Here is a 22,202-nt window from a genome sequence, read left to right as displayed (position 1 = left end):
GTTCTGTCTGAGCTTGAAATGGTTGCTTGTTCCAAGTAAGATTAGATGAGTGTTTTAAAAATCTGTTTCCAATTCAAAAGTTACTAATTTGAGATATATTTGGAGAAGGAGACAGTGGCTAATATTAGGGTGTTGGTATTATTTATTAAACATGCTAAAAGGATGAGAGCAACTGTTTTCATACCATCAATATACTTCTCATTTTAAGAGGATATGCTATCTTGTCAAGGAAATGTCTGCTTTCTATTTTGCTAATAAATAGGATTTTTAGCTAAGTTTTTGGTGATAAACACTAATGATGTAGATAACCAGCATTTTATTACTCATGAGTTAATAAAATGCTTTGACTGCAAATTAAGTATTTGGGAGGTGGCTGTTTGGATACTAATGATTAGTTATTTAGTGTTTCTTGATTTTGAGAAAACAACTGAAATGCTACTTTCAAAGTCAGCAATATCTTTCTGTTTCTTACACCCCTAATACAAATTTGCTGTTTTCCTTTTTTTGCCTCTTTCATACTTGCTCACGTTCAATATTTTTAAGGCTTTGAAAATTGTTCTCATAATTTTAAAGCTGTTAAAAGTGCTGACAACTCTTCCATCGCATTCTTCTGCTATTAAACAGGAGGAATGGACCAGGTTCTAACTGGTTGTTAATTTGTAGGAAAGTAGTTACACTGTCCAGAGATTTGTTCCTCAAATAGTGGTTCCTGGTGGTCTTGCTGATGGTTTCTTCTAGTTTTGAGACCTAAATCACTTTAGGAGTTATGTGCTAAGGATCAAGAGTAATACTGGCTCCTCAGATGGCTTCTTTCTAATCTCTTCCATTTGTATACATTTCTCAACATTTTTGGTTTACTTTGAAGATAGAGGAAAAAAAAAAACGTGTTGAAGCAAACTACAGTATTTCTAGATGTTATGTAATAAGATTTTAAGTTTAAGAAGGCAAGAAAAAATTAAATTGGAATGGAGTCGGGTGACATTATTTATCCTGTGTCTACAGTATGCTGCTTCCTTTTCATAGAAACAGAATAGATAGTTTCTGTTCAGAAGAGTTTGTTTCAGCATGGAAAAAGGGATTTTAGCCAAGGATCTTTATGCTTTCCTGCAGAAATCTATAAACTGGCAAGGCAACTTGCTCTGTCAATGAAAAAATTTCACAGAATTGATCCAGTTTACAAGCTTCTGAAAATCATTGTTTACACATAGCAGATTTTTTAGAAGTTTTTGGCCAAAATATGAGCAGATTGCATTTTTACTAAGAGAAATGCATGCCTTTAGCACTATACTGTCATTCAGCAACTTCTGATACTAAAGTGCATGGTAGTTCTGGGCACTGGATCAGAAGGAAGTGAAACTGCAATTATTCCTCATTGGCATCGTATCCACATGGAGGATGAAACGTTCTGATCAGTAACGTGTAAAGAAGATGTTAAGAAAATTTCAGGGAGATGCATGTGAAGAAAAGTACTGGGGATAGGGAATACAAGATTAAGGTAAGACAACAGCCGATGGACAAGTGGAATATTTGTAAGATTGCAGGGACAGATCAAGAGGTGAGCACACAGGGAGACCAAAACTACAGAGAAGGAAGGGAAAAATGTGCAGGAAAAGATGTAGAGAAGTCTGTAATCCCAAAACAACCCCATCTTCTAAAGCTGAAGATCTGCTATTCCGTGGATGTCACTACAAGCTGTAGGAAAATGGTCATGGTCTTCTATCACGCTGTGCTGCTTGAACTCAAAAGGAACCTGAACCTAGAATAGTAGGCACTAGGGTATGAAATGAGGATGAACCTGGTTGCACAGGTACAAATGTTTAACATGGCAACATGCATTTATGAAATATTTTAACCCACTGTTATGTAGAAAGAGTCCAGATTTGGATTAGGTTGGCCAGGGAGGTGTATCAGCTGTGGAGATGAGCAGTGCTTGGCAGGGCAAGGCCCTGTCTGCCGCTGGCTTTGAGCAGGAATTGGACCAAATGTCCTCCCAAGATCCTGTCCAGCTTCACTTGTATTCAGCACTTAGTTAATGAAAGAATATTTATTGGAGAAAAATAATAATCTACAAATTATGAGTTCAATAGTCTGAATACATTCTATGTCTGGTATTTCAGTGAAAAGATCAGCAAGGGACAGCTAGAGATCAGCCCAGCGTGTTCCACTTACTGATAACATAAGACCAAAGCTAAGAGTAGTGCCTGACCAGGTCTGCCTGGAGTTTCATCTAGCCTAGTATTCTGTCTCCAGCCATGGTCAGAAGCAGATGTGACAGGCAGAATTTAAGAGCAGGAGAAGCATTCCTGATGCTTCTTCATGTTTTCCCAATCTCCAAATGTGCAGCTCTAGAACTTGTTGGGATAGGGATGGTTTTGTCAATTCGCTGGTCTTCCAACAAATTCTATCCCACCAGTTTGTTGCATTTCCCTTTAAATCAGTGTTAAATTGTAGTATCCGCAACTCAGTATAACTAGGTTCAGAAAGTCAATCAGTGTGCCTTGCCTATACTACTTTCAAAAATACTAGCTAATTGAGCACATTAGCTGATAAGTGCTGATATAACACCTTTAAATTCTGAGGAAGAAAGTGGCTTATCCAAGCCTATCTCCAGAAAGAAGCATATTTAACAAATATCTGAGGATCCAACAGTATTAATACATAAATAAACTCCTCATTAGAGATGGAAAAGCAAGGGAAAAATCAAAGAGTCTGTTTTCGTATACAGTGGGAAAGCCATTGTATTCATTCTTGAAATTATTTCCAGCAATTATGATAAGTGTTTTCTAAATAACAAGCTGAGGATGCCTAATGAAAAGCAAGGACTTGAACAGAATTTCTCTCTGAGCAGGCAGCCCTGTGAACAAGGAGCTCTGCGATCATGCTTATTGCAATGCCATTTCATGGTGCATTTTCGAGCACTGTTCAGTTCATAATGAAACAAAAAAATGGGAGTGGAAAATATTTTCTTTATTTTTTTTGACCTTTCCACACTTAGCAGCTAAATACTGAAAATGTGAAAATGTTCAGTGTTTCAAAAAATGTCTATAATCTTTTGGCAGCCATGTTGTTTAATCCTACCCATCATATTTTGGTAGCTTAAGATTTTCATTTTCTTTCTGGAGTGCTGATTTGGTTGTAGTAAATAAGTGATAGTTCTTTTTTTTTATTTGACAATTCCAAAAAAAATAAAAATACATGAGATAAGTGTTTCAACCACCACTCCATTCTCATCAGTGTTTTTTCAGGTGGCCAATATATTGGATGCTTCTTTGGCATAAAATAACTCGAATTGTCTGTCTAAAAGCTATTGTCAGCCGCTTAATTTGTGCCGTAAATAGCGGAGACGTGTGTGCTGGAACAGTTGTCTCTTTCTCTGTTACACAGAGCTGATGATCAGATACGATGTGAAATATGTGTTTTAGGACAGATTTTTATGTCTGTGTTTTTTGGTAGTTTGTAATCATTCTGTGATTATTCCACTGAAAACATATTTGAAGAGTAGTGTTTGGCACATCTTGAATATGAAAAAAGAAATATTTTGACACCTTTTAGATACAAACAAATTAGATGACATTGGTACCATAATTTATAGTATAACCTTTAAAGCTCAACTGAGAAATAATTGGTGGTTTTTCATTAGAATTTAGCCAATTTCTTCAGCACAGTGTTGGCTCTCAGAGAATACTAAGAGTTCTTAGAGATAAAACTACTGGGGTTTGAATACAGCTTCTTTTTAATTTTCTTAAAGGCAAAAATGATTTGTGTAATTCTCTCACTTTTACCGTTAAATGACTGGATTAAGCATACAAGCTTTGCATGTCAGACAGCTTTGAATAGTTTTAGATTGTTGTCCATAGCTAATCTTTTAAATATTAATAAGAAAAGATATGTTTTACAATGAGAAGTTATTTGCAGCAAGTTATTTACTGTCATCACCTGCAGATGATAGGTATGCCAATTTTTGTCTGTATAATTTACCATTGTCAGTTTAAATGTTAGATTTTACATTTCAGTTATTCATTTATAGATATAAAATATTTGATAGAGGAGTGTAAGGTAGTTGGATAACTGCTTACTTGTAGAGAAACCCAGACACATGAGTAGAAAATACCTAGTGTTAAATTGTAGCTTTTTGTTTTGAGAAGTATTTTTCCTTTTTAAGGGCGTGGTGCTTCCTGATTTTTATAGTAACAAGGGTAATGGAGTTGCTAGTCTATGTGGCATTGTTTTTAATCTTGAAGTTAAGTAAACTTAGTATATAGCATTCACTTAGAACTGTTTTTTAATTTTCTTCCTAACAGAAAGCTAATCATCACGCTGGGTAAGAAGCAGAAAAGAAAAAATGAATCTTCAGATGAATTGTCTGATGCTAAGCAGACTCCGCAGCGGCCAGTGAAAGATGAAGACTCGCAGGTAAGCAGTGAGAGTTTTTCTGTTAAATTTGTATGTGCTCTTACGTGTATAGGCTTTCTTTTTCCTGTCTCTCCAAAGAATTATATTTCTGTTGATAGAGTGAGTTACTGTCTTTCTCTCAGTAATATGTGTCGCTCATAGATACAATCCTCACATTATCAGCTACTTTTCCCTTTTTGAAATAAGAGAATCCTGTAGGTTAGAATCCCTCTGTAGTAATGGGACATCAATGTCCTGCTTGCATCTGCTGCATTTCAGTACAGAAGTCTGTAGATTTGAGACTGTAAGTACTCATCTATTGAATTGGCAGTTAGACCTGACGCTTGCTGTGGGTGACTTTGTAATAAGAAGAGGAGAATGTGGTAATTGCCCAATAGAAGGGGCGTTTATCAGTGATACCAGCTTTTGGAGAACATTTAAAAGGCTTGTGGCAAACTTTGCTCTTTTTCTGAGCACTGCTTCTGTAGAAACTGAAGAATTACTTTTTTACAGTGTTGGATCTGAAGGAGCTATGCTCAGTATGCTGATAGGCTCTAGTTGCTTCTGAAATTCACCTGAAGGAAGTACAGGATTGAGAACTGAAGGGGTGGGGTCATTCTCTCCTGGCATCTCTCCCTTGTAACTTTTGTCTTCATTTTGTAATAGATTGCCCTGGTATAGTCATTTAATCATTTACAAACTTTATGCACAAAGAAATATGAACTGTGTAAGAGATAGTACCCTATTTATATGCGGATTAGTAACAGAATTGCAACTCTGTACCTCTGGGCAGGCAGCATTAAATTTCATTCTGAATATGCACAGGTTTTTATTCTGTAGCAATTTCATTGAAGGGGATGTAATCAATATTCATAATAAGTTGCTGAGTAAAAATTAATGGCATGATCTGATGACAATGTCAGAAAATAATCATGAATTGCAGAGCTGACCTTTAGTATTTTGCAGATGATAATGCTGGGGAGAAGAGGATCCAAAGCCATTTCCAAGAATGGCTTTTTATTAATTTAAATGATGAAGTGCCTTAGGTAAAGGTTACCTGGAAGAGACTGTGGAATGATTTATTCCTTAGGGTATTTGTCTTGGTGTGGAAGGCCCATTTAGCAGACTTGAGAGGAGGTGAAAGGTTTCATAGTTCTGAAGTACTGTAACTTACCAATAGAGTTCTGTAAACACATGAATATAATCCTTTGGGTCAACAACTTTAATACAAAAGACTGAAGTTCATTCCTTTTTGGTTATTGTTTTGGAAGGTTTTTTTAGCTATTTGATTTTTAGTATTATATGAGCCTTGTATGAAGGGAACAGAGGGTGGAGATACTGATGGGTGGAATGGGACAGCAAAAAATCATGCTGCAGAATGTCATGTAACACTGCTCTGCCTACCTACAAGAGTTAGGGAGAAGCATAACAGGAAAGACATCTGTTGCTTTACTTCAGTCTCTGCTTTAATTCATTGTTTAGTATTTGAACATGATTTTCTTTTCCTATGGCAAGTAGCTTTCTATTTTAACCCAGGTGGGGAAGGTTAGTGTATTTTTAGGTAATTTTCCCTAATTCATTTGGTATGTTTAGTTTCTCAGTAAGTATATTCCTTTAGTACGTTGATTTATTTGTTGGAAAAATGTGCGATACTACTTTATTTTGTTCCTTGTGTCATTTTTATGACCATACTTCTCAGCTCAGGGAAGTATACAGCCTCTTTCAAACAAAAGAGGTTATATAAATACTTTGGAGAATGTAGGTTTGTTGATGTTTTGTTCATCATTTCATAAATTAAGAGAAGACATACTGAAAAGGATTGAAAATGCATTTTAATGACTCAATAGGTTAAATAAAACATCAACAACTACTTAATGAGTAAAACTGGAACCTAGTTCTTAACCCTTTTGTTCTTAATTCGTGCATCATTTTGCATTGCTTCTATGAACTAGCAGTTTGTATAAAAACTTGCCTACTTTCTTCAAAGTATTATTGATTTAAACTGTAATGTCACATTCTTAGAGTTTGTTTAAATCTGAAGTTTATTTTTGCCTTAAATTATCCCCCATGCACACTTACTATCGATGAATAGCTAGTCTGGTTGTGTTTTTTTGTGGAAAGTTGACTGTTTTATGCACACTTAGCTTCTACAGAAGAATGGTCTGATGCTCGTTCTTTGATGTTTACTGTATTGTATATATTTTACAACTTCTCTACCTTACTAAAATATTTCTCAAATAGTTGTTAAAGTATAGAAACATCTTTACCAGAGACCAGCCAGACCAAGGCTTGAATTTAACAGTCAGGAAGAAAGTTCCTGTGCTGCAATCATACCGTTACTTCATTTCTGCTCTGCAGAAGCCAGTATGACCACAGGATGTTGGGGTTTGGTCTATCCACAAATTTTTCTTTTCCAGCTGGTTACTGCAGTATACTGCAACCAGCAGTGGCTTTTCCTAAACAAAAATATGCTTTCTGTGTAGCTCAGTATAATAAATTTTATTAATATAAGCTATTCTACTTGGATTTTATTTCTGTGACGGTCAGTTCTTTAAAGCGGATTCCAATGTTTTCAAATGTTAGTGGCTGTTTGTTAACTGACTGTTGTGATCCTGCTATCACTATTTATGCAGTAGGTTTACAAGTCAATCCTATGTTTAAACATGCAGTGTCCTATAAATTTGTACTGTGGGAAGGAAAGGATACCTGAAGGTAATCTAAGTTTTTGAAGCTTAAACAGAGGGATGAGAAGAAATTACTGTCCTAGACAGGATTTCTTTAATATAATATAACATTATTTCTCCAGCTGGAGCTTGTTGTCCTCAGATACTTGCAGAAACAAGAGTGGAAGATAGAGAAAAAGCTGAGTAGGCAAAATGCTGTGATAAATAAGCTTGATCAAGGTGGAGGAGAAAAACATGAATAAAGAAACAAGCTATTAACAATCAAATCAGAGTTGATCAACAATTTGACTAGCAAGATCTAATAATCTTTCCTCTTACTGTTTTTGAATATCTTAATTTTCATATTACTGTTGTTTAATGGAGATAGCATATTTTGCATCTTTCACTGAGATTCTTGAATTGGACAAGAACATGCAGCTGTTCAGCAGTTGAAACAGTAAACAGCAGTTGAAATACTGATGCTTTCTTAAGGGAAATCTATGATGTATCAGTTTAGTTCACCCACCCTCAAATTACTGATCTGTGTTTGCTTCTGAATGCTAAAAATAAAAGCATCAAATGTTCCTGTGAAAAGCATTAGGGGAAAAAATAGTCTAATTGGTCCAAAATAGGATTTGGCTACTTCTTTACCCTGTGGTTCACATGCTTGATGTATTCCATCAGATGCTGGCCATTGATTTTAGATAGAGCTGAAGTATTGCTTTAAAAAACCCTGAAACTTGCAGTTCGTGTTGAAGGAAGTTTTTGGTAAAGCCTCTTAGTTTTATTCTACTCCATGTAGAAGAGAAGATCAAATCGTCAAGTTAAACGGAAAAAGTATGCTGAAGAAGGAGAAGGAAAGCAATCAGAAGAAGAAGCTAAAGTTTCTGTGAAAATCAAAAAGAATTCAGCTCCTTTACCTGCTGAACAGCCTTTACAATTATTTGTGGTAAGTAAAATCTACCTTGGTCAGTAGTAGGAACTGCCCAGTTGTCTCAAGGAGTTCAGTGAATAAAGCTCAGAATTTTTATTACTAATCTATAGTTTATTCAATGTGACATCTTGACAAGGTCCTAAGAATTGAAATAAATGACTTAGAACCATTTTCTTCTTCTGTTAAAAGCATTTACTGTCTTAACTGAAGTTAGGGATAAGTGTAAAGGTAAGACAAAGGATAGGTATGACTGGAGTAACATGTTTTACTTCGTTGGTACAGGATAAAGCTGTGCACTACTGTTATCATGACTTCCCAAAATATAAAATTAATTGAGCCTACGGGGACCTCCGCTTAGCAAGATCTTAAGAAGGGTGCTCCTTTCTTTCCTCATTCTCCCCTCAGGTTCACACTTTACTGTTTAACTTGTGCCAATTCTGGCACTTGAACTTGGTGTTGAACAGTTCCAGGTAAATAAAGTGGCAGGAAATAAATTTAATAAAAGTGTTCTTGAGACAATTGAAAGAACGTCCAAGCTGTAAGGTAGATGCTATGGTTGGGAACAAGTCGGACAGGAGGGAGGTTGACCTTAATGGAAGCAACCTTTAAACATGGGCTCACTGTCTCTGGAACCACAGCTTGAGCGTTAGCAGAGCTAAATAATCCACTGTCTTTCTCACACCTAAGCCCTGCTGGAATTCACAGGCATGACCTTGTCTGATTCCACAGCATAGTTCTGTTACCTGTGTTCAGAGTAAATCTATGCTTGACATATTATGCTACAAGGTTTTCATTTTACTAATTTTTAACCTGGCTGCTAGAGTTCTTGCTTCTCCATCTCTGTGTAATGAAGCTCAGGGTGTGTTCGCTGTATCAGATTAATTTAACGGGGCATACACAGCGAGTCTGTTTCTGGAAAGCATCAGAATCACCGTTGCTTGCACAGTAAGTGTGTATGGCAGGTGAGCACTGAGTCGTCTGGTCTTTGGAAGATGAACTGAACTTTTACTTATATTTCTCTCTGGATAGATATTGACCTTCCTTTTAAGATAAACATCTGGAAGTTAACCTCCTGCATCCTAAGAAAAATATTTTGGTTTAGTATGGGAACATATTTTCTTGGCCTAAATAGTAGTAATAAAATATTAATCTAAGTTAAAGACAATCATCTTCACCTGCTTTTGCCTTTCCATTAAACAAAAGTCTATGTTGAAGGAGTAATACTCATTGTACTTTAAATTTCTCTACCAGTATGGTAGAGACTGCTACTGATAAAACTCCTATTTACCTTCACTGTTGATCTTTTAACAAGCCACTGGTGCTGATGAAGCCTGTAAGCCTGATCAGTTTGAAGAGAGAGCATTTACTGCTATTTATAATGATGTCATGGGTTTTCTACATTTGTAGGAGAATCCAAGTGAAGAAGATGCAGCAATTGTAGACAAAATCTTATCCTCTAGGATAATAAAGAAAGAAGTAAGTGATTGTCATTGGATGAAATTGCGTATTTGAAAATGGGTTTTGCTTCAGCATTTTACAATTCCCTGAAATTTCTGTTCTAGATATCTGCTGGGATTACTGTAGAAACAGAAGAGTTTTTTGTAAAATACAAGAACTAGTAAGTATTAGAGTTGTTTCACTGAAGCTGTTGACTAAAGTAAGGACCATATTCATAAAGTTTTGTGTTATTTGAAGATTACTTGTGAACCCTTTTTTGTCTTTTTCACATTTTTCTTTGTAAACTTAAAATTTTAAGATTTTCTTTTATTTTACCTATGTGACTAATTTTATTAGATTCTTGCTAACAAATGTAACTTAGGTGTTTCTGGATTCACATGTTTTTGGAGTGTCAGGTACTCTAAGAGACCTTTATTTAACTTTATTTAAGTTCATGTTAAATATGTGTGATTTTCTTCTCAGATCACTTGAAAGAGATTTAGGAATCCATAGAGTTCTTTGGATCTTAGAACAAAAATATGCCACCTTAACTAGATGCTGTAATATGATTATTTGGAAGAATAAATCTTTAATCTTTACAGTGAATTCTGTCTTAAATGATAAAATAGTCTCTTATTTGAGTGAATTTCTGGTTTATGAACTATATTATTTGAACTGTGTGTTAAAAATAGATAGTAGGCTTTGGCTTACACTAATATATTAACGTTAATCTGTGTAATTTTAGCTCTTATCTCCACTGTGAGTGGGCCACAGAACAGCAGCTTTTAAAGGATAAGAGAATCCAGCAGAAAATAAAACGGTTCAAACTAAGGCAAGCACAAAGAGCTCACTTTTTTGCAGATGTGAGTATGAAATATGCAATTAAAATAAGCTGCTTTTTTCCTTGTCAAAATTGTGATTAATATTAGTTTTTAAAATACAAGAACTGAATGCTGAAAAGTGAAGTTTAGCCATCAGGACTGGGTGTTGGGTTGCAGCAGGAGGTGGCTTGTTTAACGTAATTCTAAGAGCAACTCTTCTGGAATCACTGAGCTAACCTGACTTGCATGTTTTAAACAGAGGATTATTTGGGTAACTACTTAAGTGATAAGGAGGGAAGGGATATCTTAGTATGGCGAGGTTCTCTGCTTCCAAGAGAGCACTTCATGCCTAAATGAATCTGCATAATGTCAGATCCTTCTTCAGTGCCAGTTGTCTCTTGAAAAGGGTGAGGGCAGGGAGGAGTTGCAAAAGCCTCAGTCCATAACTGTCGAATTCGTACATACCCGATTGGATTTTGTATATGATGAGACCAAGTCTCAGCATATGCCAGCTTTTTTTGGCCTCTCAACTAATTTTATTAATCTTGCATTGCAGATGGAAGAAGAACCTTTTAATCCTGACTATGTTGAAGTAGACCGGGTATTAGAAGTCTCTCTTTGTGAAGATAAGGACACTGGTGAGGTAAATATATCCTAAAGCAAATCTAGAAGATGCACCTCTGATAATTGTATTTCTAGCAGGTTTCGGAGTAACATTTCCATGATTTTAAGCTTTGAAGATGTATTTAATGAGCCATGTCAATCTTGTCATTTTCTATGCTAGTCATGTTTTTGGAATAGAAATCACGAAGTATAATGGCTTCTCTTTTTATTAGTATTAATATATAATAGTAAACAAAGCTTATGTGGTTATTGATATAAATGCAAGTTTTGGTAAGAACCATGTGAGTTCAGACAAAAGACTGATTCCCATGTACAGCCCTGTCTCTGATAGTGATGAGGGATCACTGCTGAAAAAAGCACAAGGCAGGCCATAAGTATGTCCAGTGGTGATACCTTCTTCCTCTCTAACTCCATTCCTAGCCTTTTGACAATCAGTGATTTAGAGGTTTTTTGATAGCCACCAGTGTGGCTATCAGTGAACCTTTTTCTCTGTATTTATCAGAACCTTTGTTACCCAGTGTATCTCTTCTGGAAAGCTATTACAGACCAAGAATGCAAGTTTTAAAAAATCAAAAAAGAAAAACCCATCAAGCAAATAATGTGCCAAAATTCAGAAAGGGTCTGAGTGACAAGCAGAGACCGAAGACTGGTAATTTGTCTATTTAAGGGTGTTGGAATAGCTGTGATAACTTAATCTGTTCTTTCAGATAGCAAACTGAGCAGACTTTTAAACAGTGATTTCTGCTGTAATCTTAAAAGAAGGTTGAGAGTTAAAATTACTTCTCATTGCGTGCAGCAGATTTGACATTATTATGCTTTTAGATAACAATGTTGTTCCCCCACACTTTGCCCCGAAAACTTATTTAGCTTCTAAATCTTCATTTACTGATTCAAAATAAATCATCTGCCTTGGTTCTACCTTTTGAGACTTTTCTTAAATTTTTATCTAGGTCTGCTGGGAATAAAAGCTTTCTATTTTGTATAAGAGATCTCTGGTTCAGGTGCACTCGAGTGCTTTGTTTTAGGCTTAGGTAGCTTGATATGGAGAGTAGAAGACATATTCCAGGTGGTACCTCTGTGTTAAATTATTTTTTTTTCTGTTTCCACAAACATCACACTGTAGTAATTTATCTTCCCAAAGACTGAAACTTGTGGGAAAGTGGAATTGAAAAGTACTTTGGGGGTCTACACCAAGTAAAAGAGTATGAGAAGCCAAGGATAAGTAGATTAGTTAAGAGCCTACACAAATCACCGTAAAAAGTATCAGAAATGTATTTTTGTTTCTGGGTCTGTCACCTAAGTTAGGTCCTCGAATAGTAAGGTATATTAACTAAGGTATATTAACTAAGGTATATTAGTGTGTATACTAAATTAAAAGCTGATAACATTCAGAATTTTCTTCTGCAGCCTGTTATTTACTATTTAGTAAAATGGTGTTCATTGCCATATGAAGACAGTACGTGGGAGCTGAAAGAAGATGTAGATCAAGCAAAAATAGAAGAATTTGAACAATTGCAAGCTTCCAGGCCTGACTCAAGGAGATTGGTAAAATTATACCTAATTTACTTGTCTGTCTTGGCAAATTGGATTTGATTTTCCTGACTGTAAACTTCTGTGTTTAAAATGTAAGGCTTATTGACAATCTGTGTAAAGGATCTGTGTGCCTTGTTAGCTAGGAATAATAATGTTTTCAGGTAGGCATAGATAAATATCTAAATTGTTACTCGGTTTAAGAAAAAATAAAAGTTTTTTGTTTAGGAGAAAATATGAAGTGTTAGAACTTGCTGAGCTTTTAACTGAGTGATGAACACTACATTGAATCTGGCTATTACAGAATCTAAACACCATTAAGATGAGGAGAGAACAGAATAAAATGAAAACATCCTCTTGCGAAGAACGGTTAAGTCTTGTGCTTCAGCACTGAAGGAAATTGGCAAACAGGCTTATCAAACAGATTCCATAATTGCTTCCTGCTTTTATTTTTCCTCTTTTAATCGAGGACTAGCTGAAAGGAAGAAAAATACTTCTAATGAGGAAATTCATGCTGTCTTTAAATTATCAATCTTCTGTCTCAGAGGAGGAGGGGGGAAAAAAAATACTTGTTCTATTTACAGTCCTGTGTTATTGGTCATAGCTTACTTGTATTTAAGGCATATCCAGCGTGTTGTAGTATGCTTGTTCTAATTTATTTTACGTATCTGAATATGCACAGTATTTTTTATAGGCTTTGGATTTTATTTTTATCTTGTCTTTTATGTTCATATAATGACAGAGGTCATGGTTAACCTGTTCAGATTACATTTATTTCATTTTTCTAACATTTATTTAAAATCCTGCCATTTTGGCATGCGGGAAGAAGGGCTTTATACATCTCCATTACCGTATTTGGCTTGGGGAGAAAAAAGATGATTAAAGCGCAACCGTCCAACCGATAGGCATCTCAGCATCAGCAGCAAGCGTTTTTTGTCCCAGGCTCCGGCATGTACAAGGAAGTATGTGCTGACTGCAGCCTTGCGAGCAGCAGTGCGGCCGCTCCTGGGGCTGGGCAGCGGCCAGATGGCTGCTTGTGCGCGAGGGGAGGAAGCCGCAGCTGCTGGGGAAGGACAGCCGCTGCCGCACGGGGACGTGGGGGCAGATGCTGCTGATGCTGGCAACAGGCGCACAAATTGCACGTCTGCAGTTCAGATCCATCAGATAAGGCCGCATCAGCGTAGAGTAACAGCAAGCTTTTAGAAATCCTGAGCAATGTCAAAAGCACAGCTGATCAGAGAAGCTCTTAGGAAGAGTATTTTGCTTGAATTTGAGTTTATTCACACTGAAACTTAGAATCTACCTGAAGAGAGTCTTCTGCTGCAATCCCACCTAGCAGCAGTTTCTTTTCTCAGTTGCCTTCTGTGAGCTAGTTGCCACCCTGTTGAGCGTCCAAGCTTGGAATTAGTCTATGCAGCCTCTCAGCTGTCTTCTAGTTTGCTAGGGCGATGAAGATAATGCACCTTGATACGGTTACAGGTCTGTTGTGTCATGTCCACGGTATCATGATCCTGGCTATGCTGATGCTGTCTTTCATCCGATCTCGTGGTGAAACTGATTCAGGGAACTAAACCTCCCTGTATTTACACAACCTTTTTGTATTCCCAGCATTGGCTTTCTGAACTGGCTGACTATGCGATCAAACCGTTATGGATGACCAGGGCAAGTTCTGAAAGGAAAGGGCAAGATCACAGTTAACTCTGTAGACTGCCCAAGCAATTTCAGAAGGACAGTTTCAGAATCCAAAGTTACTCAGACTCTGGGGATCTTGAGAAATATCACCTAAATATTCAGGTGCCTGTAGTTGTGGGACAGCTCTTCTTAGAGCTTACCAAGTCAAACTTCAAAGATTCTTACAAGGTTCTCTGAAGGTTCATATGAATGAATTAGTGTTTCAAATTAGCAGGGCCGAGCTATTTGTATGTTTAATTTTAGAAATCAATTGCTTGATATTATAATCTCAATTCAAAAAGTATTAATTTAAATAAAATATGAATTTCAGGTTTCAGCAAACTACTTATTAGCAAGTAATTTCAACAGTGACACCATCCCAATTTTAAGATTGAATAATTACATTGTAAATCTCAGCTGTTAGACTCAAGAAGTAGTGGGTAGAACTGTTTTGGGGAAAATAAAAAAAAGTGTGCCATTTGCATGTGTGTTTTTCCCTTGAAGGACCGACCGCCTCCAAACTCCTGGAAGAAGATAGAACACTCCAGGGAATATAAAAATGGCAATCAGCTCAGGGAGTATCAACTGGAAGGACTTAACTGGCTTCTATTCAACTGGTACAACAGGTATATTCATAGATCTTTTTTAATGCAAATTTTAAATATGGGGGTGAATGAGTGTTACAGGGTTGAATACTGTTTTGACTAAATATATCTTAGCTTCTCTGCTCACAGCTAAAAAGGTGTAACTGGAAAAAAAAAGGGAAATTTTCTTCCTTTGAAATTGGGTATACAGCTATGTTTTTTATCAATAATGGCCACAAAAAACAAATCATAAAAGAGCAAAACTAACCTAACTGAAAATAAATTTTCAATAGCTGTGAGGAATTATTTAAAAAAAAAAAAAAAACCTTCCACCAAAGTACAAACTTTGAGAATTTTTGGAACTGGAATATAATTTTTTGTTATGATTCTCTATCAAAATACCCAAATAAAATTACTTCTTAAAGGTTTAAAAAAATATATAGTCTCACTGCTGCACTTTTGTCTTGCAAAATATTTTCTAGAATTAGTATATGTTTCAAATATAGTTACCTCTTTTCAAATGTAAGACTAGTAAATAATTATTTCCTTATATTAGAAGCTAATTTAACTTTCGTTCATAAATACGGTACTGTATTAACTGGAGTATAAGTGCTTTCAAGATCTTTTCCAGAAGCATGTCTCTGTATCTAATTCAGATATCTATTCATGCATTGTCCTGCTTGCTTTCTTTTCAAAGCATCTTTTGCTTGTCCTTTAGAGGCAATGTCAGTGAGCATACCATTTTACCACATAAGTTCTATGATCTGCAAAAAAAAAATAAATTGTCTTAAATTCTGCGTAAGGCACTCCATAGCAGTGTGAGCACCTATGCAAACAGTGAAGGGCTGGAGTACATGGCTGGGGGTGAGCAGCTAGTGGTTCTTTGCATAGTCATTTGGTTATATGCATCTGTCCTAGTTTGGGAAACGTGGGGGAAGTTTGGCTGTGATGTTAGGATATCCTCTGTTAATGTGAGGGTAGCTGGGATACTTGGCATCTGTGACTATTATGGAATCTTCATGGATTTGTAGCAGACTTGTCAAGGTGAACATACATATAGGAAATCCAATTAATTTTAATTCCTTTAACTGGGACAGATACAGTCCCAGAAGAATATTTGGAGTAATTTTCTAGGAGAATGTCACAGAACATTCCATTCCTAAGGTTTTGCCAGTGCTAAACAGAACTGAAAGCTTGTGGTTTTGTGTGCCAAATTCATTCTTTGGCCTTAAACAGGGAACATTTAGGAGCATCTTTTGCAGTACCTTGATTTCGAGTATTGTTTTAAACTGGTGTAGTTGAGCTTTGCTTTTATATTTTTATCCATTTGAGTAACAGCTTGAATACTGTACTTTCTTTGACCTTAATAACAAATAAATATATCTTACTTTCAGGCGAAATTGCATTTTAGCGGATGAAATGGGTCTTGGCAAAACCATTCAGTCAATTACATTCCTCTATGAAATCCTCCTGTCTGGTATAAGAGGGCCTTTTCTGATCATAGCTCCGCTTTCCACTATAACAAATTGGGAAAGAGAATTCCGCACGTGGACTGACCTTAATGTTGTAGTATATCATGGAAGTATGATCAGCAGGCAGATGATTCAGCAGTATGAAATGTACTTCAGGGACTCCCAGGTATTGTAATGTTGCTCGTGTTAACTATCTTACCCAAAGACTGCCTCAGGTAGTAGGAATGAAAAGTACGTTTTACATTATCTGTACATAGGCTTAGAGAAAGTCATTGTACATCCAATGTTGCATTTTAAAGCTTTTTGCTTGCCTAAACCTTTAACGTATGCTTACTGAATAAGTTTTGTGAAAGTGGTTGCAGCAAGATACATGTTTCAGTATGCTGAGTGATTTTGCAATTGAGTAACAGTAATGTTGATACACATGTGGAGATTAAAGTGTATGCAGCTGGTTTCAGTTGGGCCCTGAATGTGAAGAGCAGTATGAACAAAAATACAGCTGATTAAGCTCTGTTGCCTTTATGTAGCTGTTAATTTCCTTTCCCTACTGTAAACTAGCCTTGCCCATGTACAGTTTGCTTTTCTGTCTTAATTACTTTACATTAATTGATATGAAAAAAGACTTGAAATCTGATTTTTTAACATTTTTTTCCTTGTCTATGTATTCTGCATAGACAAATGTTTTATTTTTAAAAAAAAAAGGCATTTCTATAAAATTGATAAGGCTGGAAACATTTTTTTTTTTAAGCAGTCCTAGATATTAGATACTAAAATTAAGTCTTGTTTCTCTAGGGAGTTACTGTATGCTGTCTTATTGAAGGCCTTCCATATTCTTTATCAGACCAGTGGAGTAAAGCAAACTAGATAAAAAGTGTTTGCTTAATTGTCAGTTGATATTTTTATTATGTAACTGTGTGACGGTTAAATGTATTACTGCCATATTTTTACTGACTAGTTTTTTTTCTGTTAGAGTCTTTCAGATTTTCACAGATTTAGAAATGTAGTATTGCCAACAAGCACCTTCAAAGACATTTTTATTATATGGGCTATATCAGTAATTTTGAAGTGGTTAGAACTTGATTGTTGGTTAGATAATATTGAGTTCCTGGTGCTGGATAATTGTTAGTATTAATTGCAGTGTTAGATAAATGTGTATGGGATGACAAAATGTTCTATAATGTAAGAACTAATGTCTGGCTTTGGATAAAATTTCAGCGACAAAATCTTTGAAACGAGTAGACTCGAGATAATATAACAAGTTTTGTGTTGATGAATCTCTATAGGGACGTATTGTTCGAGGTACCTACCGATTCCAAGCCATTATCACAACTTTCGAAATGATTCTTGGTGGCTGTCCAGAGCTAAATGCAATTGAATGGCGATGCGTTATAATTGATGAAGCACACAGGCTGAAGAATAAAAATTGCAAACTCTTGGAAGGACTAAAATTAATGAACCTTGTGAGTAACTTTATTACTTTTATTTTCTTTTGTTCTTTGATTCTATTTGTTTCCTGTACAAATAGTTATGTACGGTATGATGATAAATCATAAGCTTGTTTATCTGTCAAAAAGAGATCTTGAGCAGTCTTTCTATGGAAATATCTGTTCCTGATGCTCTCTTCAAATGTCTGTATTTTTGAAACCTGATACTGGTATGTTTCTGATGGAGAAGAAAGTGTGAAAAGCTCTAACCATAAGCAGAGTCTATTCCTGATGATACTATTCTATACCCTGTTTTGATTACAATGCTGACTTCATTTAATATGGTCTTTGTAATACTAAAATGTTTTTAATGCAAATATTTGTTGATTAATTAATGTTTAAACTATCTTGTAGCTTCTTAAAAACAAGTTAGTTAACAATAAAAGCAAGCAATGCTAGGAATAAATTCCTGTTATTTGTTAAGGTAGTTGTTGTCTAAAACTGTAGTTCAGATTTTGCTTGATACAGTGGAAGATTTTAATAACACTACCATGAATCTTGTGTATATTTTCTGTAGTATGGAGAGAGGGGATTGTATGGGTGAATATTACAGGGAAAAGTTGAAGTATTCAGTCATTTATTACACATGAAGGAAGACAGAACTTAAAGAAAGCTAGTTGAAAATACCATTCTTCTTCTATGGATTCTTTTATCTGTATTGCCTTTGTACTTAGTGATACACAGAACTGGTCATGTCAAGTTATGACAGTCAGACTTGGCAAAAAAAAAAACTTCTAGCAAGTGTTTGCACGTAAGTTATGAGACTTTTTTGTTTCCTTTTATAGGAGCATAAAGTGCTGTTAACTGGTACACCACTGCAGAACACAGTAGAAGAATTATTTAGTCTCCTTCATTTTCTTGAACCATTGCGTTTTCCTGCTGAATCTACCTTCATGCAAGAATTTGGAGACCTTAAAACAGAGGAACAGGTATTGGAAGTTGAATTAGTTTGTTTTGAGTTTCAGTATTTGTAGGAGAGGCTTTTGTTTTGTATAGGAACCATTATTGGTTTTCCCCAAGCCCTTTCCTGTGTACCATCTCAGGTCTTTTTTTGTCATGCATGTAATATTCCTAAATCACACAGGCAGAAAAAAGTAAAGTATAATATTTTGAAGTTATTCTAAGTATTCTTAGAATTTATTCTAAGTTATTCTGAAGTTATTCTAAGTTATACTTCTAAGGAGGGGGAGTGAGAGAGCGGTTGTGGTGGAGTTCAGCTGCCTAGCATGGTAAAACCACTACAATCTTGTAAGTATAGCAAGTAAATAGGGAGAATAATAAAAACTGAAGCTTTCTGGCTTTGTAGACAGTTTGCAAACAAATGCTAAAAAGATGCTCTTTTTTTTTTGAATTACATCAAACATTTCTGTAGTAATTTAAAGTTTGAAAATAAGACTATATTCTATCTGGAAGATATTTCATATAAGTCTAGAAATGAAAAGTGATACTGAGTTCAAATTTTTTCCCCAACAAACTTGATTCGTTCAGGTTCAGAAACTACAAGCTATCCTGAAACCCATGATGCTGAGACGGTTAAAAGAAGATGTAGAAAAAAAGCTGGCTCCTAAGGAGGAAACTATAATTGAAGTAGAACTAACTAATATTCAGAAGAAATATTATCGAGCAATTCTGGAGAAAAATTTTGCTTTCTTATCCAAAGGAGCAGGGCAAGCAAATGTACCAAATCTGGTTAACACTATGATGGAACTCAGAAAATGTTGTAATCATCCTTATCTCATCAAAGGTATATACTTTTCTACTTTTATTGAAATTATATAACAACTTTTGCTGGCAATCTTTGACATTTTTATCAGACTTCTGAAGTACTGGATTAGGAGGAAATGTTATTTGACAGGCAAAGTTGTAAGGCAGTTGCATATTTGAAATGTGAAATAGGAGCTTGTTGTTTTGTACAATTCCACAGAACATTTAGAACTGATTACCTTATGAAAGTGTTATTTCCCTTTGAAAGCAGTATGAAGGAATGCTTCGAAAGCGAACTTTTGAAGTTTTACTACTTGCAATAGATATAGTCTGTTTCGGTGTTTTTTGCTTTTGTTGCTCGTTTTAATGTTTTTTTCCTGCTTGCAAGAAAATACACCTTAAGTTCTTAAAGTTTTTGCTATGTTTTCAAACATAGTGGGACTTCAGAAAAGGTCTTCAAAATACTGTTCTTAAGACTCATGTCCCACATCAAATATTACAGAGGTAAATGGACTTGTGTTTTGTTTTTTTTTTTAAATTACTTTTTTACACAACACTTGAAGTTGGATTTTTGATTTTGCAATTTGGGGTTATTCATCTAATTTTAGATATGTTTTCTGTGTTCTGCTTAAAAATACAAGACTTCTTTTCAAAGAGCATAGAAATAAATCTTCTTGTTAGACTTCAGATCCATCCAGAACTCTGTTCTGTCTCCTGCAGTGGCTAATCAGAAATCTTTAGAGTACAAGCATTGATTTTGGGAACTTATTCTTCTATGTATATGGAGATATTTGTGTAGGTATGCCAGTAGACACAGACATTTGTTCTTTGATAGGTGCTGAAGAGAAAATCCTTGGAGAGTTTAAAGAAACTTACAGCCCAAGTGCCCCTGACTTCCATCTACAAGCAATGATCCAGTCTGCTGGGAAATTAGTTCTTATTGATAAACTTCTTCCAAAAATGAAAGCAGGAGGCCACAAGGTCCTTATCTTCTCTCAAATGGTGCGATGCCTTGATATTTTGGAGGATTACCTTATACATAAAAGGTAAGATACTGCATGCTCTGTCTTTGTAGTATATTGATGTCAGTGGACATGTTTTTGGATGTTGTTGTGGGGCTAACAATACAGCATACCAAAGGTAGGAAGGTTGGTGGGTTTTTTTTGCGAATCACTAACTTACTATGTGATGTCTTATCAGTTGTTAAGCAACAACTGGACAACTTCACAGAGAAACTGAAGAGAGCTGGTTGAGTAAACCTTCAGTTAGTTGCTTTTTCTATTAAACATAATTATAATTTAACATATATCCACACTGTTGGCGTTACCTATCAGAAACCAACCAAATTCAAGCTCAACACTGCTCATCCAACCTCCAGGAAGCATATAATATGTTCTTTATATCATGTTGACCTTGGACCTGACAGGGGTAGCACAGTTCCTTACTACAAACTAGTAAATAACTGGAGGTTTAATTTCTTTATTAATGTCAAAAATGGGCTTCCTGTCTTGCCTAAATTAGTACTGCTTTGAATTTTGCAACAGAACGGAAAGCCAGTTTGTTTACTGCCAGACATAATGCAGCTCCTTAGATTGCCTTGTGCTGTCACGTGTAATAGCACCCTTTGGTTATGCTGTCGACTCCACAGAAACTAAGCACTTACAGATGTACGTGACTAAGTACTACACATAAAGCCTTAGCACGTAAAATCTGCCCTTAAACTCAGCTACAACCAATAGCTGCTTTATCAACCTGAAAAATGAAAAAGGTTCTGGTTATTTGTTAGAAATTAAATACTGTTTTAAAATGTATATTTGTCAGTAAACTGCACAGTAATACAGAGTTAACATGTTACAAAAAAAAAAAAAGGCATGCCTTCATGCAGTGCAATACTGGAACGTATACTGGAAATTGTTTGTAGATTACTAGTATCTCTTTTTATCTTAATTGTATATAAATTACATGATTCTTTGCTTTTTGTTTCATAAATCTAGTTACTTGAACTGAGCTTAACGTTTTGTATTTTGTATGTGTTCACTTTAATACACTAATTGTAACTTCATAGCGGTGCTTACAATTCAGTATGAAACTATTCATTTTTTTATAACAATCTGGCAAGATTTAGATTGGTGCATCATAGGTACAAGTACAATCTTCTGATATCCACAGAAGCTGCAGCTCGCTTTATGCTGCTGTTTGATTAGAAATGTTAGAGTGCACACATGATTAGACTTACCAGAATTCATGACTGTAGGAGATGGCTGCCTGCCAAATAGCCTGTGGTCCTGTGGATTATCTGCTGTCCCATTTTATGGCTGATTAGAAGAAAAATGGTTGTGAAGCTTTTTAACTAGATACACACTCGGCATCTTACTCTATGTACATTTAGAAGTATTTGCTCCCTTTTTAAGCAAGACAGAGAGGGTCCGTTTCATTTCCAAAGTTTTACAGGGGTCTTGGTAATTATCAAAGGTAACGGAAGTGGCAATTACACTTTGGGCTTCTGATTTTGCCACTTTTAGTTTACGTAGTCATAAATTCATTGATGCCTTGATAAAAGATAGTGAGAGGTGCTGTGAAGTCCTTTTTGTTCTATTTCTCTTGGTTTTGCCAGAATTGATGTGCAGTTTGCTGAATGACAGCTGACTAAGTATTCCTTTGTGCTGGTTACTTGGTTACCCTTCCTGTGCTCAGACAAGTTGGTGTGTAATACAGAAGTACACTGCTTGCTTCTGTGGCCACAGGCTGAGATCCAAGAGTAGGATGGGAAAAACTTCTAGGTGCCCCCATTAGCCTTGAGTTTGTGGTGTGTTTTAATGCAACTAAATGTCGTGACAATGCATGTTTCCAGGTATGTATAGTCAGGTACTTGCTCTAATGGACAAA

The 22,202-nt window shown here is 35.7% G+C and overlaps 1 protein-coding gene across 13 annotated transcripts in view; it reads left to right on the top strand.

Moving 5' to 3' along the window:
* Positions 1 to 22,202, top strand: part of CHD9 (chromodomain helicase DNA binding protein 9) — a 94,396-nt gene that overhangs the window by 45,397 nt on the left and 26,797 nt on the right. For all 13 annotated transcript variants that reach the window (XM_040570895.1, XM_040570900.1, XM_040570897.1 and 10 more), the window contains 13 exons: positions 4,302 to 4,413; positions 7,858 to 8,004; positions 9,397 to 9,465; positions 9,552 to 9,607; positions 10,172 to 10,289; positions 10,804 to 10,890; positions 12,279 to 12,416; positions 14,577 to 14,698; positions 16,051 to 16,294; positions 17,412 to 17,588; positions 18,398 to 18,541; positions 19,101 to 19,356; positions 20,152 to 20,362. In XM_040570895.1, the coding sequence (XP_040426829.1) occupies positions 4,302 to 4,413; positions 7,858 to 8,004; positions 9,397 to 9,465; positions 9,552 to 9,607; positions 10,172 to 10,289; positions 10,804 to 10,890; positions 12,279 to 12,416; positions 14,577 to 14,698; positions 16,051 to 16,294; positions 17,412 to 17,588; positions 18,398 to 18,541; positions 19,101 to 19,356; positions 20,152 to 20,362 (1,881 nt within the window). The remainder of the gene's footprint in view (positions 1 to 4,301; positions 4,414 to 7,857; positions 8,005 to 9,396; positions 9,466 to 9,551; positions 9,608 to 10,171; positions 10,290 to 10,803; positions 10,891 to 12,278; positions 12,417 to 14,576; positions 14,699 to 16,050; positions 16,295 to 17,411; positions 17,589 to 18,397; positions 18,542 to 19,100; positions 19,357 to 20,151; positions 20,363 to 22,202) is intronic.

Source organism: Cygnus olor, chromosome 12, assembly GCF_009769625.2.
Source record: "Cygnus olor isolate bCygOlo1 chromosome 12, bCygOlo1.pri.v2, whole genome shotgun sequence".
NCBI classification, from domain to species: Eukaryota; Metazoa; Chordata; class Aves; order Anseriformes; family Anatidae; genus Cygnus; species Cygnus olor.
Note: the sequence above shows the minus strand (reverse complement) of the source record. Positions and strands in the feature narration are given on the sequence as shown.